Genomic DNA, 24579 nt, shown 5'->3' with positions numbered 1-24579 from the left:
GTGCTCTTATCATACCACTTTCTGTGTTCACTGTGACGGGAAATAGGTATAGAGACTAAGGGACCTGGGCACCCAGAATGTATCAGAATTAATGTTTTTCTTACAACTTGTGATTTTTTAAGAGTTTCTTTTTATTTTATGTAAACATCTGTCCTTGAATTAAGTTTTTATTAATATTATAGTTCGAAGATATGTTGTTAGTATTATAAGAGACCAACAAATATATATAATACTATGTAAGTGACATATGTTTAAACTAAAAAGTTGTTTTAATTTTCAAAGAGTTTATTTTGTTTTGTAGATGGATATATTGTTTCTTTAGGAAACCGATACAAGTACATATTAAATAAGGATAATTCATCCTCTATTGAATCTATATTATTAACCTAATGGGAATGCCTTTAGATGTATGATGAGAAAATAGCACAAAAATTTTGACAACCTTTTCTAATCTGTTTAAAATTAGGGTAGTTCAGTGCTAACAAAATACTTTAAAACATTTTTAGATTAATTCTAATTTATATAATGTCTGTTATAAAAATTATTGTATATTATGTATATCATTTTAAGTCATTTTTTTTCAGGAAAATTAAATAATGAATATATTAAAGAAAAACATTGTTTTATTTTCATTTGTCCAATTGGTGATATGTCGTACACTATTCTTAATTTATTGCAGTAAATTAACTCATGTAGATATGTAAAATGAAACTGAAAAGTTTTATTTTTATTCAGATCAATATCTGATGCTAACACCTAATCCACCTCTTTTCTCTATGAATAACCTTTTTGATTAGGCATTTGCTTTAGATATTACGATTAAATGATAATATTGTCAGATTAAATGAAATTTGATTTCCCGCCTTAATTTGGCCACGCCTTTCTACCATTTTGATTGGTCCAATTAGGCACGTCAAACTGTCAAGTTAGTTACAACAGTTTCCGTTCCCAAGCAAGAGGACGCTAGCTGACTTGTCAGAAGAATTTCTATTAGTTTGTATGCAACCACCACTTCTCTATATATTTGTGTTCTGTGGTTTGCAGTTAGGCTGATTCTATAGGCATTCAATGCACTGTAGATCACAAAATTTTGTTAAAGAAACTGGAAATGTATGGCATTCGCGGTATTGCTAAGAAACTGATTAAAAGTTATCTTTCAAATAGAGCGAAAACAGCAAACATAAATAGCTCTTAGAGTGATTTCAGAAAAGTGACGTGTGGCATTCCGTAAGGAACAGTATTGGAAAGACTCCTTTTATAATATATATGAACAATCTTTTACATATTTTATCCATCATAGGAAAAATTATAACTTACGCAGATGACACCGTAATACTCTATATAGGAAAAACTTGGAAAAGGTCTAAAAACTGAATCAAAAATGAACTTTTTGAAAATAGTAAAATGGTTTGAGGCAAATAAATTATCACCTAATGCTGATAAAAGAAAATAAGTAAATTTCACTTCATACGAAAAAACCCAATTAGGTCCCATGTTTATATGAACTTTTTGACTTAAAATCGGTCCAGGAATGTCCCTTTTAAATTATGACATACCTTTAAGTAACACCCTGTATATACAACAAATATAGCCTAAGGCGGCTTAGTGTATTAATACCCAAAGAGAGTTAATTTTCAGTAATCGATCATGTGACTAAATAAAGATATCCAATTGGTGGTACAGGTGACGCTGGCCATCGCTACCGGCATTACGGGCAACCCGGTTTTGTAATTGTTTGGTGTTGTGTTTCCTTTTGTGATGGGTGTTTGTTTCACGTTTTGGGTGTTGAACATGCTTACCATTTTAGCTTTTATCCAAATTGGATCAAATCAGGGACATTATTTTATATTTCAATGGTTTAAATATCGACAGGATTTGTTTTTTTTTAATAGCTGTTTTACTTGCTTCTGCCTTGTGTTCATGGACATGATGGGCGGCAATATTGTGCAAGAAAAGTAATTTACTTCTTATGGCTTTAATTTAATTGGATTTTTGCTAGTTTGGAATTTTAAGTTAAGAAATAAAAGCTTTAATTTGTGTTAATATAATATACTTATTATATTTATGTTACGTATGATTTTTTATATACGTATATGTAAAAAACTAAATTTTTTATAAGATGTCATATTTACTACTCAGGAGGTAATGTCTGCCCGAAGTATATAAAGATTAAAAGTTGTCGGTATTTTTGTACCGAATGTTACTTCAAGAAAATTAATCAAAGAATGTTTGTTTTATTTTGGTATACTTACAAATGAATAAATAAATATATATTTGAAATTTAAGTAAGAATGTTTTTTTTATACTTAAGTCGTTTGACTTCTTAATGACCTTTGAGTCATTTTAAACGTCGTCCTATATAAATATTTCACCAGTCTTCCAGGCGATTTTTTCAATTCCGTTTAAGACCACTTTTAGCCTTTATTTAGTACGTCTCATCGACGTGGTTTAGCCTTTAGTTAGGTCGTCTCAGCGACGTCTCTTAAGACGTCATTTTGGATATGACAAATGTACATCACTTTAAGGTCTTAAAGACGTCAAAATGATTCGTCATATAGACCAAAAAGTACGAAAAACGACGTTTTCAAGACGTTATTTTGTGACCTGGGATGGAATGCACAAATAAAGGAACTTACGAGAAAGATGAGAGGATTAGTTCCGAAATTTAAGTATCTAAAACAGTGCCTATACATTAACCAACTTAAAACGTTATCCTATTCTCTAATTCAGTCTCAATTAAGTTGTGGCCTTTGTAGGGTGGGGTAAGGGACTACCACCTAAGACAACTAAATACCGTACAAAAATGAATAATTAAAGTTATTTTTGAAAAAAACGGTTATTGTTAACTCAGTTACTTCACGAGGAAACGAATAGTGGAAAATAATGGAAATACATATATATATATATATATTACCTAAAACCCTACAAAATAATATAAAAAATAAGTCTGTTAAAAGTGATCTTAAAAATTGGATGTAAAAATAAAAAGATCAATATTCCATAATTTGGTAAATAACTCTTAAAATGCATTTTATGTATTATCTTCATCGGAGTTATTAAACTTAAAGTTATAAAGTTTTAAATAAAATTTTAGGCTTATTTATTGTATTAGTGTTACTAGTAAAGAGTCTAAAAGATGTCAAAAACTTTCAAATGTGACTGCAATATTGAAAAGTGTCCTATTCTCAAATGTGACTGTTTTACCGAATGTGACTTACTACCGAAATGTGACTTGTCAAGAATTTCACAAACAAGTGGCAAATTAGTGCCGCTTATGTGAGTACCCGTTTTATTGGCCTTTTATGTTGATGTAATTTCTAGATATCTTTATATTGGCAAATAAACGTATATTTATTTATTTACATCTACTGAAAAACTGAAAAAAAAAAAAACGTTTCTACAAAAGAATAATCAAGAACAAAGCACCAGCGAGATTTTTCGTAGTTAAACCTAAAATTTATTATAATAAAATATCACAAGTAGTACCTATATCACAACTATCGATAGCAGTCTATAAAATCAGGGAAATGGTAAGGATACGGAAGGTGGAAAATAGAACCCATAAAAATATGAACTTCTTCAAGATTTTACGTTTATCCAGGGGAATCGAAAAAGTCTAGAAAAGTAAGAATGGAAAGCTGTAAATTATAAGGAATGGTACTATCCATGGATATGGAATACTCATATCAAATCACAAATATATTTAATTCATACAATATCAATACTAGCTTTAAAACTAAACATGCATTGAGACCATTTATTATCTATTACTAAAAATGTTTCTGAGAAAATTGTTTGCGGCTCAATATCGCGAAACAGGTTTTGCTTATAACAAAAAGAGGCAGCTTATAAATCCTGCAATAAATTAACCTACGGGCATAGCAAGATTGAGGCAAATTGCGATGGATAGTATGCTAAGTACAAAATAATTGGTCGTAGCTACGAGCGTGACTTGCACAAGTGTCCAGCGAATATTAAAAAAATAGTAAATTATATTAAAATAAGTTCGGTCCTTATAAGATTCGCTTAGCGCAAGAGCAATACAAGGTTTTTTTTGAAGCGCGCACACAACATTACCAAAAGTTGAATGGATTGCCTGGTATCTTTGAAAATTTCATTGTAGGTCCTTTTTTTCTTAGAAATTTAACAGGCGATATATACTTTACAAACATTGCCATCGACCCAGCTCTAACAAATTTCATTGATGGTTGTTATGTATATAATGAATAAGAACTGATTTTTCAACAAGACCGAGATCCGCATTATTCGCTAAATGCGCGAAATTATTTAAATTGTTTTTAGGACGCTGGATTAGGTGAAGTGGTGCAATAGAGTGATCCCGTCGGTAAGTGATCTTCCTGTGCCCCCAGGGCCTGCGATCCAGGTACCCTGGATTTTTTTTTTGTGGGGGCACGTACTAAACAAAGTTGACGGTACTCGAACACGAATATGGTTTGAAGATAGCCTGTATGAAGGTTGGCGATCAGCAGTTTGATAATTTACTTGACTAATATAGTTTTTAAGAAAAATTAAATCAATTAGTGCATGTTTCGTTAAACGGATTGATGACATTTCATCGCTCAATATTTTCCGAAAGAGTAGATCGATTTAGTAAAATTAAATAGCCACGTTAGGGTATATAAACCATATTTTCATACAGTATCATTTTGCTCTCATTCCTGCTTGAAAAAAATGGGAAACACCCTTAAAGGTTTTGCCAAGTCTTTTGCATCAAAGCACGTCTACCTCAGAAACAAACTTGGCAGGCATGTTTTTTGCATGAGCAATCGATGAGTTCTGTATGCAGATAATAAAAAATAGCACAACCATATTTAAGCAATTGTCTCACAAAAGCACTATTATAAATCATCTTGTATAACTAACAGGTAAAACAATAGAAAGCTCTTCAAGTATTCAAGTTCCTTGGACTTATAATTTGGATCAGAAATTAAAATGCGAAAAGTTACTGAATATGCCTTTTATTTTAAATATATTTTTTTTTATTTTATAGGACCTGATTAAAATCTCCACCATGAAATAATAACTATTACCATTAAAATAATAACTATTATGTTCATTGTTGCTGCAGTTTATTACTGAAATTTCATCGATAAATAAAATATTTTTGATTTAAATTTACTTTAAAATGAGTATTAATAAACTATTTTTTTCACCTTTATATCAAAATAACTAATTTTTAAAATAAAAAGGAGTCAGTTTAAACAGTATTGACAACTATGCTTAATTTTTGTATTAAAAATGTAAAATAAATCCTTTATTAAGCAATTTTATAAGCAGAAACCAGCTGCATTTGGCGGCTGTGCAGGAATTCCTCTCCTGTTCATTCTACACACATGCTCCTCCAACCTTTTTCTAATCTGTTCTTCATCAGTATTAAAATTGGTGGTGTCTTTTGATGACCATAATTTTTCAGCTGTAGCTGATGCCCGTGGCCATACTCTCTGTACTACGTTGTATTCATTTACGACTTCCGCCCACATACAAGCTTCTCCTGAAAAGAATATTAACAAAGTATAAGGAAGCGTTCAATAAACATATTTCGTATAATACAGAGTACTGAAAATTGAAAACTAAGTTCTATTTTCACGTAAAGTATTATGCGCGCTTTAATGCAATTAGAGCCTTTTCACAGATTGAGTGAGAGGCAATACTAACACTATACTGGGACATATCTTGTGGTCTTTATGTCATAATATTCTGAATTTATTTGCAAAGATATAAATATAATTCAGTTTTAGACTATGCTCCAAAGAAGCCAAGAGGATGATTATCAGTGAAACGGCCGCAACTACTAATACGAGTAGCACCGTAACACAGAATAAATTCAAAACTACTTGAGTTCCTTGTTAAAGTTTCATTCATCAAACTTAAATACAGAATTGTTTAAAATGTATGAGCCATTAAGAGTCTAATGTATTTTTAAGTCCTAATATAAAAAAGTAATCGGTTTTAGGTTAATAAAACTTTGACCAAAGGAGGGAAAAAAGTAAACTCAAAGTCAAAGTCTCATAAATCAGCGACTATTAAAGGTTACGCGTTTCGCCGCATTAGGTTAAATAAAATACGTTTACACCATCGTGTATCGTTATTGACTATGTTATGAGTCAATTCAAGTTATTGACTTTTCTCCTTTGGTTATATAATTAAGTCTCTTTGAGAGTAATGGATGATTATTTTGAATTAATAAAACTTTATTAAAGTTTATTAGATTTTTTCGTAAGATTTTATTAGATTTTTTCCCTCCAAAGCTTCCATTTGCCCTTTCCTTGAAACCAACTGATCAATTAACACTCCCATTAACTCACTCTCATGGCCTGAGCTATAGTATTGCTCTCTAGAGATGTATGTACAATTATATTTATTTTTGTGCTATTAAGGTTCAGCTTATAGAGCTGAAAAAAAAAGGAAAAAGAAAGAGAAATCGTATAACAGCTTTAAACTTAGATAATAAACCGACAAGGCTCTTCAGATATGGAGTAGCGATCAGATAGGAACAAGCCAATAATGATTTCTTAGTCTATTCTAACTTTAAAAAACCGTATAATAACCGTTTAAAACTTCCAAAATTAACTGACGGGCCTCATCCGATAGTGAGAAATAAATTTCTTGTTCGTATTGACCTCCATACCTTAAAAGAAATTAAATTGATCTACAATTATATTATTACAGTTTTATTTTATTAATTTTTAAATATTGAGATAACCTTAGTTTTTTTCAGGTATCAGGAAATTCTTCTTAATTGAAGCATGTTTTTAAAATTTCAGTGTTAGTGTTAGTTACGCGTGATATAATTTTTATTAAACATATACATTTTCGCAGAAAACCGAAAATTCAAACATTTTTTTAATTTTTTTTCCATTATTGGATTGATAATGTATAACTTGGTCACTATTTATTTCCAAAACTCTTTGTGACACAAAATAGTTTAATATTTTTAAATATTTTTAATAATTTAATTATCGTGTAGTAGAATCCTCCTTTCCTACTTTCATCTTCAAAGTTCCGTGACTATTTATTTTATTTTAGGATCTACCCAATATAAAACAACTTCACAACATAAATATTGCGTTTTATTAAAAAAGTTACCACAAGAAGAGAATCGATATACTGCTAATCGGTTCTCTAAGACTAAGCATTCATAAAATATTCTTAGATTAATATAATTACATTTTCTACTAAATATTTTATAATAGTTATCCACGTATACGTTATAACGTTAGTAGTTCGTAGTTCATGATAATCGGATACTTCACATTTTCTCAACGTTTCACAACACTTCATCTCAACAACGACCTTTTTTACTTCGTAGAAAATTGTTAATTTTCTCAATGCTAGTTACGGTCAAGTCAGATAATAGGAGTTATTGAATTAATTCAAATGCTTCCCATAACGAACTTAATATCCTCAAAAATTGAAAGTTTGTACTGTACTGGTATTTTTGGTGATTATAAATATTTTAAGAAATAATACCTATTTACTGGACAAAAAATGAAGGATTTTTGTAAGATTTGCAACCAATAGTTTGTTATTGATATGCAAACCTGATAGCAGATAATTACCTCCCAAAAGCAATTTTGTTTGCTCCTCTGAACCGCTAAAATCGGTAGGTTCACATTGATAAAACGACTCCCAGTCTCCTCCAGTACTAAGGTGGTCTAAGTACCAACAAGCTGATAATAAGGCAGTGTTTCCGGCTTTTGTTACCTAGAGAACAACATTTTTTATATTTTGTTTATAAGTGCTAATTATTAAGTGCAACTTTTTCAAATTTGATATGCTCACATCATTCATGGTATCGTTCCACCAAGACCCTTGCCAGTCCCTCCACACATGGACAAGTGTATTATTTGGCAATTTTACTCCATTTTTAAACACCTCTTCCCATACTACCGAACTGAAGTTCAGATTATCTGCCATATCGATGATTTTTTGAATGTAATAACCTTCTAAGGCGGCATACGAAGAAATATTGTGGTCATTCATAAAACTATTTATATCTGTATCAAGTTGCCTGTAATGTAAGTGATTACAACTTTATTTAAAAGCTAACTAAATATATTTTGTATCCTCACCAGCAGTCGAAATCCACTTCATCTCCTCCTAAATGAATAAATTTATCCTTAAAAACGCTTCTCACTTCGGTCAATAGCTTTTGAAGGAAAGTGTAAGTTGTATTTTTAATTGGATCAATGGGACCATATGAGCCTTGCACGACACCATCGCATTTTGTAAGTAATTCTGGATGAGATACACCCCAGGATCGGGTGTGACCTGTAAGGTAAATTTTTGTCATAATAATTAAATAAAAGAAGTGCATTTATTATTACGTCGCATAGACTGATTTTGCTAGTAACACATGCATGTATAAAGTGAGTTTAATAGAGCTCTATAACGTATAATCAATCACCGAGATGAATTAAATTAAATCTGTAATAATATAATTTGCTCACATTAAAAAAAACTAGAGGGTGGTTAGTCTGGATGTGTAACTATTAATATATTTAATATTTTTTGAAATAAAAAGTTACTAATTTATGTACGCTTCACATATCTTGTTACAATTATTTACTATTATTATAATAAATGATTATGAATATCCTAATTTATTAATGCTACAAATATTCCACATAGACTAACAATTAATTCCAGTTTTTTTTAACCGTCATTTAAACACGTGATTCAATTCATTAAGATAAATAAGTTTCAGACAAGAATATTATAAAATATAATAAAATTACTTATTTAACAATTTGATTGGTGAAAATATTCCGTAAAGTAAGAAAAATATATATATATAATAATTGTTTTATATATTTACCAGGAGTGTCAATTTCCGGCATGACTCTTATTCCCCTTTGCCTAGCATATTCTATAATATCCTGTACATCAGTCGGATTGTAAACGTATAATTCTGGGTCATAGGCTCCCTCTTCACTAAGAAAAACATAATATATTTCAAATGAGTAGTTTCTTTAATGCCTAAGTGTTATAATAACATAACATTTATTTTTATTTAAACATTTGTTTTAGTTCATATATTAATACACAACTAACAACAGAACAGTAAACTACATTTTTTTAGGGATCCAATTTTAGTAGTTTTTATGAGTGACTGTAAAAAGTGTTCATAATATGTAACAATATGTGAAAAGATACTTAATTTTAAGCCTATATACTAGAATAAAAACTATATACAGGTTGAAGAATCGATCATTATGCATAAAGAGCTGCTTAAAGGTAAAATATGATAATGCGAACTGCATTTCGTGCGCTCTGTTATGCTACAATAAGACGTTCGTAAGCTTCTGACTATGATGGGGTAACTGTCTTACTTGCAATAAAATTTCCCAAAATGTTATGCGAAAATTCAGGCATTTCTAAAAGATTCTTTCTAAAAATTCTTTTCTGATGCAGGTTTTACATACATCAGTATACAACCCATAGAGAATCGTAGTCTCAAAATGTTTATTATGCCTTTATGTTTTATTATGTTTTGCATAATAAAAATTAAAGCGTTATTCTAATAAAAATACTCTATAACTCTGATCAAAGTAGTAGAAATTAAACATTTTCCAAAAATTAAAATAAACGCTTAAAAATAAGCCTAAAAAATTTTAGCTTATTTTTAAATAAGAGGGTCAAACAGAGCTCCTTCTTTGGCTAAACAATATGTTAACCTATCATAAGAGTTGTTGCATACTTTCTAAAGAGTTTCTAGTTAAATTAAACGGAACAGTTAACAATTTTCTGTCGCAACTCCTTTCAATTTGTTGGCTTAGTAAATTCGTGTTTGTAATTTGTAAATGGTCTCCTTAAGATAACCCAAAAAATAAAATAATTTGGGGACAAATATGGAGAACTAGGGGACCATTTAATATTGCCAGTCCCATTAATAGAACGGTTAGGAAAAGTATTTTTTAATAATGGAAAAGAAGATTAACCTTAGAATGGAATACTTCATAATTTTTTTTTTCATTTCCTTTTTCTATTTTTTTTTCACATAATTCCGTTCTTCGCTACTGGCTGGCAGATTTAATAAAGAAAAAGCAACAATTAAAACAATTGCTATAGAGTCAATGGTTATGACGATAAGATTATTGAAAAGCTGATTAGAAGGCATAGGTTTAAAGGTAATCTTAAAAACTCTACCGCATTTCAAAAAGATCAAAGTAAGCAAACTTTTGTTGCAATACCATAGGATCCTATCTTGATGAGAGGCTTTGATAGGGTTTTCAAAGACTTAGGTCTAAGAATGGTCTATCAAAGTTCGGCCAAGTTACTAAATCTTTTAGGAAACCCAAAAGATAAAATAAAGACCAATGAAAAGTCTAGGATCTATGAGATTAATTGCAACTATTGTGATAAAAAGTACATAGGATAAACCAGAAGATCAATTAATGTCAGATTTAAAGAACATGTAGTTCACGTGAAATATGGAAGAGTTGAAAAGTCAAGTGTGGCTGAACTTGTTTTAAATACTGGTCACTTTGTAGGGATAGACAATTCAAAATTACTTAAACCAGTTAATAATAATAGAAAATTTGATGCATACGAAAGTTTAGCAATATTCAAAAATCAAAAAAACCTTCTTAACAGGGATAAAGGTCCAATCCCTTATAGTCAATTATGTAGTTTAGTTAGTGTTTAAGATTTGTTTGGCCATGCTTCATTGCATTTTCCGCACTACATTATTAGTATATAAGGAGATTTGTAAGTAGTTTTCTTCTTCTTCTTAGTCATATCTTCATTCCTAAAGAGTTATGACATCATGTCCGTGAACACTGATGGGTCGATTGTCTCCACTGTTGTCGATCTTCTGCTACTCTTATATTTGTCTGCAAGGCTTGCCCTGTAATTTCTTTAATTTGGTCTATCCACCGTGATGGGGATCTTCCTCTTGATCTTTTACCTTCTACTTTGCCCTGCACGATAAGTTTTTCTAGATTATCTTGGTCTCTCCTGGTGATGTGTCCGAAATATACGAAAATATCGAAAACACTAGGGTGTTTACCAGGGCTCTTTTCGTGGACACCTCTTTGTACTTTGAAAATGTTTGATGTTTTATTGTCGAGACTAACTATGGCATTGTTATTTTCATATAGGTTGGTTATTAGAGATATGAAATGCGGAGGGACTCCCATTTCTTTCAATACGTTCCTGAGACTACTCCATCGAACACAGTCGAAAGCCTTTTTGTAATCTATAAAGCACAAGAGCATGGGGGTATTAAACTCCCGGGCTTTCTCGATTAATTGGCGGATGTTGAATATTTGGTCCCTAGTCCCTCTTCCCTTAACGAAGCCTGCTTGTTCTGGAGGGATTTGACTCTCTAAGTAGTTTTGCAATCGTCTATCTATTATTTTAAGCAGGATTTTGCTGGCATGTGTGATTAGAGATATCGTTCAATAATTTTCGCATTTTTTGGTGGATCCCTTTTTGTGAATAGGTATAAATGCAGACGTTGTCCAGTCTTTAGGCCATTGACCACTTTGCCAGATCTTATTACATATATCATGTAGGATTTTGGTTCCCGGGTCTTCTAGTACTTTTATGAGCTCAGCACGAACTCCGTCTGTTCTGGAGGATTTGTTTAGCTTTAGGTTTTTTATAGCTTCTTTAATTTCAGACATAAGAATATTGGGCTCCATTTCAAATTGTGTGTTTTCTTTTTGTTGTTCGATCGCTATTTTGGTTTCTTTGGTGTATAATTCCTCACAATATTGTCTCTATCGTTCGATCACTTTTTCATCTTCCCACACTATCTTTCCGTCCTTGTCTTCAATTGTGAAAGTCTTTGGTTTGAATTTGCGTGTTATTTCCCTTACTTTTTGAGACAAGTCTCTGGTGTCATGGGTGAGTTGATGTTCCTCTATATCCCTGCATATTTTTTTAATGTAGTTGTTTTTATCCTGTCTGCATTGTCTCTGTATCTTTTTATTTAACCTCTTGTACAGGTCGCAGTCTTCTCTCGTTACGGTGCCCTTCCTTTTCATTTCTTTTCGTTTGTTAATTGTTTCTATGGTCGCTTGTGTGATCCAGGGTTTGTTTGGCCGTTTTATGGGGTTATGTGTTAGTTGAAGGTAATCTGCTATCGTCTTAATAACATTTCTCAATGCTTCTCATTCTTGGTCTGGGTCTTGTTTATTCATTATGTCATGTTTTTCGGCCTCCAATTTGTTTTGTATTTCTTCTTGAAATTGCCGTTTGGCTGTTTCCGTCATGTTGATCCTGTTGCGTTGGTGGTAGATTCTTTTTAGACGGAGCCTGAACTTCATTAGTAATAAATTGTGATCTGAACCACAGACAGCTCCAGGGTACGTCTTGCAGTTAACGACGGAGGATTTCCAGTGAGATCTGACCATAATGTAGTCAATTTGATTTCTGTATCTATCTCCTGGTGATGTCCATGTGTATAGGTGTCTTTTATGATGTGCAAATAATGTGTTTGCGATAGTGAGATTTTGTTCTTGGCAGAATTGAAGCATTCGTTCACCTCGTTCGTTTCTTGTCCCTAAGCCGAACGAACTAATTATTCTTTTGAGTTGTTCATCTATATCTTTTGTTTTGCCAATTTTAGCATTCATGTCTTCAGTAACAACGAGAATCTCATTTTTAGGAAGTTCATTTTTGGTAGCATTCACCTGCTCATAAAACGCCTCAATAGCTTCGTCCGAGGAGTCACTAGTTGGGGCATAGGCTTTTATGACATTGACGTTGAAAGGTTGCGATTTGATCTTTATTATTATGATGCGATCGTTAACAGCATTGTATCCTAAGACAGCTTTGGCGGTTGATCTGGGCAGTAAGAAAGCAACTCTATTGCGGCTTTCTGTATCATTTCCTGAAAAGTATACTGTGTTTCCTGAGTCTGTGGTGTAATGCCTGGATCCTTTCCAGTGTGTTTCCGACATGCCTAGCAGATCTATTTTGTTTGCGCGGGCTTCTTTTTCGATGATGTACAGTTTTCCTGCCTGGAGTTCCATGAGCCGATTCGTGTAATGTAGCGGGTATTAATTCCTTCTCGTATGACGTTGTCCAAGACCGCTCCCCCTGGAGATCCGAATGGGGAGCTATTTAAACCTCCGGAAATTTTCGCATTGATTCTATTTCAACGTAGATCTATTCTCCCTTGGGAACGAGAGAGAAGTATCTACCCGCTACCCTAAGTAGTTTTAGTTTAGTTTTAATCTTCTCCCGAAGATGCTAACATCGTTACCGAAACACGTGTCGAGAGTAAAAATAAAGAGTTTTGGTTAGATTTCTATTTAGAAGACTGTCTCGTAATTTGTTCATCAATGTGGTCTTATAAAGCACTGATTCTTCCCAAATGTACGCCTACACTGTTCGTATGAGATGTCAGTTTTCTGTATATTCTTTGTCATAAGAGAGCAATTTAGTTTGCTATCGAGTATGACACCGAGATATTTGACTTCCGAAACAAAACTTAGTGAGCTATGTACCTCATAGTTTAGCCGGTAAAGATTTCTATTTCTTGTGCATAACACTAGTTTTTTGGGGTTAATGCATACATACTGTTCCGCAACTCTATTATTTGAAAAACTTGCATTCGTAATATGATTCCATTCTAAATAGTTTCTCTTTCAACTTTGTTACTAATAAACATCATTCTATATAGTGGTCTACTAAACAAGTAGTCTGAAATCCATTTGCCCTTCAGTTATTAAAAACATTTTCGTAGGCTGAAATAATTCTTTAATATTTATTTTCGCTTCTAATACGTTAGTATATTGTGGAAAATTTCAGTCTTCAGCTGATTCATTACACTATATGCGTTTACAACCCAACATGCATTAGATTGCTTTTCCTAGTCTAAACATCAGGTGGCAGGTATTTCTTGTTTATGTATTATAATTATATTCCATATAAACCTAATAACTTTTCAAAAAGTCATATTTTTAGTTGTTTTCACTATATCGTATTTATAATAAATTGGAAATAAATTGAATTATTTTTCTCGGCGCTGGTTAGTCCTTGGCAATATTTCAGTAAATTACACCAATAAACAGGAGAAGAAGGAACGTCATACGAACGAATACATATTTTATTAAATATATAGAGATTCTAGAAACTAATTCATTTCCGGAATAGGTTAGAATTGTTGGCATAAAATACTTTGAAGATAATTACTAATTCGAATAAACTTAACAAGTGCATATTTAGATACAAGGCGAATATGTACTTTAAAGGATCTTTCACTTACCAGTTATAAACATAAGTATTATAGTGCTTAAAATATATACCTTAATTCTGGAAAAGTAGTACTAACAAAAGGAAAACTTTGATCATCCACAAGATGCCAATGGAATACGTTCATTTTGTTATAAGCCAATCCATCGATGACTTGCTTTATTTGTTTAATTGGAATAAAATGTCTTGCAGTGTCCAAAAGTAATCCCCTATGCTTGAATCTTGGAAAATCTGTAATTGATGTGGCATTTATCCTTATCTAAAATGTTATTCAAATAAAATTTAAACAATGATGTGCAGTAAAACTTACACTGAGACCATCAACTCCTAAGTATAATAATTGGGAAAATGTTTCTAGGCCGCGTAAGATGCCCCATATTGATTCCGATGTCAAAGAGGCAGCTCCTTCTAATATATTTAGAACGTCTAAAAAAGTGAGTGGGTTTTATAGTGTGTGTGAACTTCAAAAGTATATTTAAAAAATGTAGTTTTAAAGTTTTACTTTACATAAAGATTTCGATTTTTTATTTTGCTTTTTAAACAGTCTTTATTCGAACATAAAATTTATCATGGAGGTGTTATGTCAAAAATAGTCTGGTAAGACTAACCGGTTTACAGAGGCTATTTCTAGGAAGTTGAGTTTGTTTGACAGTCTTGATTTTAAGGTTTTAAACAACAACAACAACTGCCTAGATCTGATAGGTTACAGAAACCCTGTTAAATTAGTTGATAAAAAAAGGAAAACCTATCAGGCCGGATTCGTGGGTTCTCTGTATAGTCAGTTGTTTCAGTCATACTCTCCTACATATGAAGTATTAAAAGAAAAATTTATAACAGGGTAATTTCTAAATATCTTAACCAATAAAATCTTAATCAAATGAATAAAAGTTAGAATTTTCCAGATCTCGTTTAAAGCATAATTAATCCTGTACCAGAGGCTGAAAATAACAAAAGTATTAAGTCATTAGCCTTCTTTTTAAAAAGGGAAGCTTGGAAACCTACACAGACCGATTATCTTATCCCGTTAAACCTTTCATCATTTTTAGTTTAGCTAGTTGCTCCCACCAACTAGCTATATTTAACTCACTAATACACGGAGTTTTTCTCCATCCCTCTAATGCCGTGAGAATTTATTAAAGAAAAAAATATCATATGCGAAATTGCTACCAATAACGGTTACTCTCGAACGCTCGTAAGTAAATTAATAAATAATGAGTTCCACAGAATTCAGCTAAAATTTGTTAAAAGATATGAAAATGAACACAAAGTTTTTATGTTTGAATTTTCTAGGACCCGTCTAAGTAAAATTAAGCAATATATTTATTTAAAAGCTCTTATAAAAATACTAGGAGGTGCTTTAGATCTTAGTATTTTCTTAATTTAAGAACCATCTTTAGCATATTAAAGGATAAAGTTCCTAACTTGTATAAAAGTAGAGTCTACCATCTTAAATGCGACAACTGCGAGGCTACGTATAGGTTAGGGAATTGAATGAAAGTTATATATTATCCAATAATAGCAACACTAGTTCCTTTCATCGTTGAGCAACCGCGTTCAGTCAGATCTCTAATAGATATTTGATGTTTTTATTTTTTACAGAATAACAATCACGATATCGCCATGTCTTATTTTTCTATGTGATTGCACGGTGTATTAAACCGTGCAATCACATAGCAAAATAAGACACTGTTAAATTTTAAAGAGCTAATATTTTTCCCAACTTAAAATGACTGTTTATACTCCTTCGGAAATAAATCAAGTGTTTTTTAAATGTGGTTTGAATTTTTAGACATCCTTTTGTCTTTAAGATTATCTTAAATGCCACACTGAAGTGCAAAAACCTTCTATCGAAAGAATCCAGGAACAAGAACGACTGGAAGAAACCGTTTGTAGTGCTCTGGAAGTGAATTCAAGACGATCAAGTAAAAGTGTTGGAAAGAAACTGGGTATGGACTATAAAACTATTACCAGTATTTGGAAAAAATGTGGTACAAATGGTTCAAATATTCCAAAACTCAAAAGATATTTCCTGAAGGCCAGTGGCAAAGAATGTAATCTTGTGAAACCTTGATGGAAAAAGAAAATTAAAAAAAAATGTTTTACGACGAATTCTATTTTTAGATTCTTCTTTTCCATTATAAGGGAACCACATTCCTTCCATTATCCGATATTGCTCTCGGGAGAGTGACCACAGAAGCAAAGCCAGATTCTTTGTGTCATTCAAATCCTTCTGATTTACATCCGGGATCGGTCCATTTTTATCAAGAAATATGTGCATAATGCGGTAATGGTAAAAGAATTTTTAATAAATATATTTCCTAATCGTCTTATTATTGGCTTTTGCGATATTAAATGATCTCCAAGATCTCCAGATTTGTCCCAAAATATTTTTGTATATATAGTGTTTAAGTTTTTTACCTTTATCAAAGGTTATATTTTATTTTTATTAGAAAAACGCTTTAAATTTGATAATGCAATACGTAGCTTAATAAATATTTGGAGATTACTATTCAATGTAGGTTGTACACTGATTTACGTAAAGTGTCACTCACAAAAAAGTGTACTCACAAAAAAGTACAGATGATTACTAACGTCTGAAAAACAACAACGTAATAGGCAAGTAGCAAAGAGTACGAAATGCATGAGCATGTTGCCATATTTCGCCTTAAATTAGCTCTGTATACGTAATTATTGATTCCCCAACCTGTATACAGTCATAGCGTAGTAGAAGTTAAATCCTATTATACGCTGGTGATTTTTGCATTTCCTATAAAAGAAATCCCAATTACTTAAAAATTGTTAACCTTAATATCATATTATAAAATTATTATTCCTTTTATCTGTATTGTATTTGCCTAACTACTTTATAGCCGTTTTGATTTATTTGTTAATATGCTGACACGGTACCGCTAGATGGTTCTCATTTTGACAAATATTTTTTGAGGGCGATACTGTATTTATATTTAGAGTCCACCATAAAAGGGGAGAAATAAAACAACGTTAAATCTGCGTACTGAGCTTTTTTAATTTTGAAGTGTACTAAACACTTTAATATAAATCTTCTTAGAGACTATTTCTTTAATAATGGTTTTGAAATATTATCGCATAAATTCGTTTTCAAAATATTTACTAGTCATAACACGTCACGAAACAATATCCTTCGGATCCTAGTAGTTACATTAGACCAAAATTTGACGAAAAATTTCTAATTAAAAATTTCTTTATATATAAGATTAGTTACTTAGCTACAGAAAACGTGACTAATTTATTTTGGAATCACCCAAAAATTCAACATCTCTGGCTGATGGCTTCGATAAATCGTCAAAACGATAACATGATATTCTTTCTTATTAAATATTACCCTTTGTTAAGTATACCTATAAAAATATGTCCGTAGCACAATGATAGTATATACACATAAAGACAGGTTTCTTAAATTTATAATGACATAGTGAACAAAATTATTAATAAAGAGAATTATCAATTATCAATGTAACAAATTATGCTATATAGATAAAATATGCTATATACAGACGGATCCAAAACCACCGAAAGAGAATATTTCCAAAGTATTTTGATTGCACAGTAAATAATATTTTTTACAGTTAAAATGTATGCTCTTAAGTACCTATGCACTTGATTATGCATTTGAAGATATGAGATCAACTAAGTACATAGTATTATCAGATTCTATGTTCTCACTGTTGGTAATTATAGTCGTAAAAAGATATATTAAAACCCTTCAGCTTTGAAATATGCCGTACATTTTCGAGTCTTCAAGATAGTAATATAGAGATGTTTGTTTTGACTAAAAAACACTCAGATGCCTATGCTAATAATCAGGCGGATAAACTTGCCATTAATAGCAGAAACAGTATTGACGGCCTGCATACTTTTTCAATCATAAAAAGAAACGTTGTTACCTTATAGAAGAAGGGTTATTAGAAGTAATAAAGTAATACTGTAATGAAGTAATAAAGTCAATACACTTAATTAACATACCTGTATATACCCTACTCTAGTCCGTTAAGATATGTATTACTTAAAGAGCCAAATCATAAATTAATCTTATATATATTCTTCACAAAAGGGTCCTTTCAGATACCGATAAATGTGACTGTACTCATCAACAGTGTCGATGATTTAATTATTTTAAACCATTAGGATTTCTCTGCGAATATAATCAAAATGCATCAATTTTTTTAATAAATAAATAAGCGGCAACACAATTTGGATCCTTAATAAACCTGATAACCCAGGATAATCCAAGACAAAATCGTAAACGAGTTTTTCTTTTCACTGTCATTCCATGATTTTTACAATTATTGTTTATTGTTTTAGATTTACTAAAAGTGAGATTTCATTTCAGATAGTGCAATTGATATTCTTACAGAGAATCTTTCAAACTTTTCTTAAAGAAATGAAACTTTAGATTTTAAATTTTTCAAATTTATCAACCAGCAAGGGAGTACTCATACACTTAAAACATTTACAGGCAACAGTTCACATTTGTTACTTCAAGTGTAGATACATTTTGCAATAGGTAATATATAAGTACTGTAAATTGTAGATGAATCTCTTAAATCGTTTGTCTTTGCTTTAATCGAGGCGGTGTCCTTCTGACTGTCAAAAACCCAATAGTGTGCTCAACAATAGACACTAGTCATATCTCTAATAGTTTTTCTTATATATATTTTATTCTGTGTAAATCTTTACTTTATTATAAACCACTGTTTGTGCTTGTATTGTATATACCTCCAAAAATAACCGATAAGAAGTTTGAAAGATTCTTTGATATGCTAATATAACTAGACATTACTGGCGACTTTTTAATAATTGGCGATTTCAATGTGCCCAATTATGTAAGTAATCAAGTCGAGCGGAATAGAAAGAGCACCTATGTTAAATTAGTTTAATAGGCTGTTAGATTGGTGTGTTGTAGTGATGAATGTAGAGTCAGCCAAGATGAATTACCAATTCTCGCTCATATACATGGTACAGGTACAGGTTGAGATTTAGGTATTCAAATATATATTCTTTTTTAGGCTTAATCATTTGTGGTTGCTTATTTTTATATAAGTTTGGGATTATTACTATGAATTATTGAAATATAGTTTATACTGTGATGTTGCGGAGAATATATTGCATATTTTAAATTATATTAAGAACATATTATATTATTGGTTTATGTATGTTTTTACTATATCTTAAAAATTATTAAAACATTATTGTAACCTTTAACTCTGTAAACGGTTTATACTGTTGGGCTGTACTGCTAAAAATAAAGAAATAAATAAAGTAGCGCAGGTGACTTACTGCGCAGACCAGATTAACGACTTCGCTCAAAATAAAGGACCCGTACTTGCTCAACAACTTAATTTTTTAACTTGAATTAGAAAAGAGCCTGGAATTTGAATATTTCTCTGCAGTTATTTACCGAAATAGTGCTGTAAGCGGCGCCCTCTAAAAGTTTGGCCATAAAAAGTAAGAGCCTTGTCTCTCATATTACAAAACCATACCGATGCCGATTTTTATGCCAAAATCTGAAATGCTTCTCAAGCAATAAGGAAAAATAGAAAATTAAATTGTAATATTGAAACACCCTGTATCTCACAAACTATCAACTTTTGGACAAAGGTATGTTTCGGTCATTTCTCTTATATTGGTCTATAGTATCTCCAGTTTCCAAATTTACCAACCTTTCGTAGACACCCTGTATATATGAATGATAATATAACTTTTTTCTACCTTTTTACAAGCACATACCTATCTAAATGTCGCCTTTTAAAAACTTAAGGAAAACAACATCAAAATTCAGCTTTTTAAATATTAGTTCCTTTGCAAAACTGTAAAATTTTTGGGTCATGTTATTACACTTGAAGATGTAAAATCCAATGAAAAATGTTGAGTTGATTTCTCAAAAAGTAAACTGAAAAATATATTGACGTAAGCAGGCAACATTTTGACCTTTGGAGTAAATTATTTTATTTTTACATTTATCAGATAATTGTTTTTAAGTTTCTTTTTTAAATTGTAACTGAATATCAAACACAATTTCTGCAATATTTCCAAAATATTGACTTTAAGAGATCTTGCTCTAAAAATATCTTTAGTTATTATATACCTATCTAAAGGATATTATCATAAAGTCTTTATGATTTGAATGCTTTATTATAGGACGTCGCTGAATTCGGGCTATATATTATTTTCATTAAAAAGTGTCTTCCATCGCTAGAAAGCTATAAGCGTCTATATGAAAAGATAAAGTGGCAAGCCAAACGGCATTTAATTATAAAGAGAATTATTCGAAACTTTCTTTCTTTAATTATTTTTTTTATCTCTATAACAGTATCTCTAGCTACTACTTTCAATAGGCGAAAAAACACAAAGTCTTCGCCTCAAAGTCATGTAATAAAATTAATTCTCAAAAAGGTTACATGTTTTGCTCAAAGCGTTGAGCATCATCAGACCTAAAATCATAAAGTAAAAACAAGACAAATCTTAAAAATATTTAAAAGCATTACCTGAGCGGCGGAAGACCAGGCGGAAATTTACATTAAAGATTTGTCTTGCAATAAGGTTCACTTTATGTTTTTAGGTCTAATGATGCTCAACTCTTTGAGCGAAACATGTAAACTTTTTGAGAATTCATTTTATTATATGACTTTTGAGACCGAGACTTTGTGTTTTCTCACCTATTTAAAATCATATTGGGGTCTCTTTGAGCGAAATGGATGAATTTTTTTCAATTATCTATCTACTAGATAATTTCATTTAACATACCGGGTGGTGCGTCGCCGAGCGGAACATAGGAAATCCCATGTAAATTTTAAGGGGGTCAATTATTGGTTAAAATTTACATGGGTTTTCCTATGTTCCGCTCGGCAACGCACCACCCGGTATAACAAACCAATTTTAACTATTAAATATGAAAAAATTAAATATTACACTTACAGGTTTCGTTCATATCAAGTGTAGGCCACTCATTTTCGTCACAAGAGTCGATTAGATTAACCTCTAATTGGTGCAAAGTACCCAAATATTGACCTTCGCTTAACAACAGTGGTTTTTTGTATTTTTTTCCTGTTATAGGTAAAGTGTTTTGTTGGAGGATTTTAAAATATCTTTCGAAGGCATTGGTTAATAGAGTACAACTTGCTCCTTTGACCTGGAACGAATATAATTAAACTTTAGTTAAAAAAAGACCAAAGTAAAATATATTATTACGGATAATTGTAAATGTTATGAATGTCTTTTAACAAAATAAAAATAGCATAAAGATAAATTCTTTAAATAAAAGATTAAATATTTTCATTAAGCTTATTCGCAAATGCATTAAATATCCTTTTGTTTATCAAATGCATCAAAAATCACGAGTTTTTGCTCCGTACAAATGTGCCTAGTGCACCCTCGATTTAGTCTGTAAGTTCCAGTCCTGACTCATGAGTCAGTGACCATATGAATGTCGGCCTTTTCCGGCAATACCCTACTATATTCCTGCACATTTTGTCCAGTAGCTGTGTTAATTTCATTCGGATATAAGTTCTAGCTTTGTTGCACTGTATGTGGTGCTGAGGTCCACATTCTCTTGGTATGAATGTAGGGGAATTAAACCGTTAAATTATACCGATAGGTAAACCCATCTTAAAATAATTTAAATTTTTTACATTATTACACTTATTCAACTTCTTTAGTTCCAGTAGGCACATGCATACCAGCTTCGAGGATTAGCAAGGGCTTTTAGGGCTACCTGGCTATATTTTTAGCATCAGCATCATAGATGAATAATTTAAAGGATAGAATATCTCTTGCCTTGCTTTCTCCAAAAATGCCAGCTTCCGTGCTTTTATTCATCAGTAAACCAGATTAGCGCTCCTTTATTTCTGTGGTCATCTAAAGAAAAACCTCGAGTATTCCTCAAAAGTATCTGAAGATGCGATGCTGAATGTTCTATTAGAAACGAAGAATAATCCCCATGTTGCGATTAGTACAATTTCCAGGAATTGGAATTTATCAGTAGGTTAGTCAGTGGCTTAATTACTTCGTATAAATAAATATCATCCTTATAAAGTACAACAGATACATAAATTGTTAGAAGACGATTTTGACCGCCTAGTGCAGTCTTGTGAGCAGATTCTTAAGGCTAACAATGACAATGGAAATTTTACTCGAAATATTATTTTTTCTGATGAGGCTATCTTTACGTTAAATGGACACGATAAGAGGCAAAATTGCAGATATTGGACAACCAAAAATCCTCATTGGACCCTAGAATATGACATACAGCGACCTCAAAAAATTAATGTGTGGGCAGAGATTGTGAAAAATCGAATCCTTGGATCATTTATTTTTCTGAAGAAATATTAAACGGAGTACGCTACTTGCACTTTCTACAGTTTCAACTTATCCCCGTTTTAGTTGTCTTATTCCTTGATTCACAAGAGGCTGGTATATCTAGTAACGAGATATGATTTCAAAAAGACGGGGCACCTCCTCACTTTGCCATCGCCGTTCGATAATTTCTTGATGCAACTTTTCCTAACAGATGAACTGGACTAAAAGGTCCGATATAAACCCATTAGATTTCTTTTCTTATGCGGGCTATTTTTATTGTTAAGTCCAAAACTTAATGAATAGACGAAATAATGTTGATGATTTAAAGTAAAGAATTCAACGACAAATTAGACTTCTCGATCCGCAAGTGATTGAAAATACGCAATTGACGTAAACAGACAACATTAAATTTAAATATTTATAAACATATAAATTTTTATTTTTTAATGTTGTATGTTTCATTAGTCTATTACGTCAAATTTGACAAACCGCTGACTTATAGAGATATGGTATGCTATACGAAAAGTATACAGAATATATCGTAGAATTGTAAAATAACATGATATACAGGGTGTTCCATTAAAAAAAAAATATTGACGTCATAGTTTCTACTTAAGGTACCCTGTATAAAAAAAATTTATTCCAAAAAACGCGCAAGTGACAATACTAATCGGCGTGTTCGAGAAATAAAAGCTTAAAAATACAGAATTTTTTTAGAATGTATAGAGAAGTAAAAGTTCTTTTTAATGATATATAAATTAGTCTTCACTTACGGTATTTATATGCTTTTTGCCTTCAAATTAGCCTAATTATACAACCAACATAAAAGTTTTTGACGCCCTGTAATGCCTGTGCATTTATAATGAACTATCATGTATGTAATATCATAATGTAACATAAAAATAACCGTCAATAAATTTTTTTAGCTTTTTTTAATCAAATATAATTCAATTTAACATTTAACATATCAATAAATTTCTTAATAGGTACACGTCTATTAAATAAATTATACATTCATTAAAGTAAATTGAACACAACTATGAGCTATTTTAATCGAATCACAAAAGCAACTGAAATCTATGCGTGTAATGCAATTCAACAATTGTATTAACAAATATGCTTTTTATACCAAAAACCTAAGTTGGAGTTATCTTTTTGTTGGTTTGATGACCCTAAATAATTCATTATACAAGTACTAATCGCTTCCTACTTCGCTTTTTATTTTAATAAATCTGTATCTCGTATATCTGTTTTTCTTAGATTATCATTACAATTTACTTACATTAAACTTAAAATTCCTTGGAGTGACAATATAAAAATCGTCCGAAATTATTTGGTTTTGGGGTTGAGGCCATACAGCCCCTTTTGTAGCCACATATTTCGGCCCGGGATTTACTATGTAACCATTTGCAAAAACTGAAAAACACACCAGTGACGTAACTACTACTGTACTAAGCATCATGGTTCACTTTAATAAAGTTTATAAATTACGATGTATTTATTTATGATTATTATCAAAAAATATATACTGTGAAGTACCTGTTGACGGAAAGTGGATATTTTCTGAACTCGAAGTAGCGCGTTCTCTAATTATTTTACGGAATTCAATGAACACTTATAGCCAGGGAGATCTACGAACTTACTTATAAATGTTTAAATGATAAAATAGTTTCTCGGTTGAATATCATTTTATGAAATTTTATGAGTTACTGCACTGATCCAAATCGTACCAGCCTATGAACCAGCTAATTAATCCATATTTAAAAGAAAGCATCTTGCGTGCATCCCAACACCTTGCATGCCTAAGTAAAAGGTTTTAAAAATATCGAAAAATTAACGTTAATCCACAATTTTTGTTTGATTTAAAAGTTTTATCGATAGCACTTATCAGGAGCGAATCCGATGAACCGAATTTTCGGTCACTTTAAGGAATAAATCTGGATTATTGACACGAATATAGTGCTCTCTCATGTTCGTTTTTAAGTCCTGGATTGTTTGCGGATCGTTCGCACAAAT

At 31.4% G+C, this 24579-nt stretch overlaps 1 protein-coding gene across 1 annotated transcript; it reads right to left on the bottom strand.

The window, feature by feature from the left end:
* Nucleotides 1-4963: 4963 nt before the first annotated feature.
* LOC126734099 (beta-hexosaminidase subunit alpha-like) lies at nt 4964-24046 on the bottom strand. Its single transcript, XM_050437622.1, has 9 exons — nt 23846-24046; nt 21184-21397; nt 14540-14655; nt 14283-14488; nt 8840-8955; nt 8094-8292; nt 7804-8032; nt 7581-7725; nt 4964-5512 (listed from the first exon to the last, which is right to left on the bottom strand). The coding sequence occupies exons 1-9, from the start codon at nt 24023-24025 to the stop codon at nt 5289-5291; spliced, it is 1629 nt and encodes a 542-aa protein (XP_050293579.1). The 5' UTR covers nt 24026-24046; the 3' UTR covers nt 4964-5288.
* Nucleotides 24047-24579: the final 533 nt, after the last annotated feature.

This window comes from Anthonomus grandis, chromosome 3 (genome assembly GCF_022605725.1).
Source record: "Anthonomus grandis grandis chromosome 3, icAntGran1.3, whole genome shotgun sequence".
NCBI lineage: Eukaryota > Metazoa > Arthropoda > Insecta > Coleoptera > Curculionidae > Anthonomus > Anthonomus grandis.
Note: the sequence above shows the minus strand (reverse complement) of the source record. Positions and strands in the feature narration are given on the sequence as shown.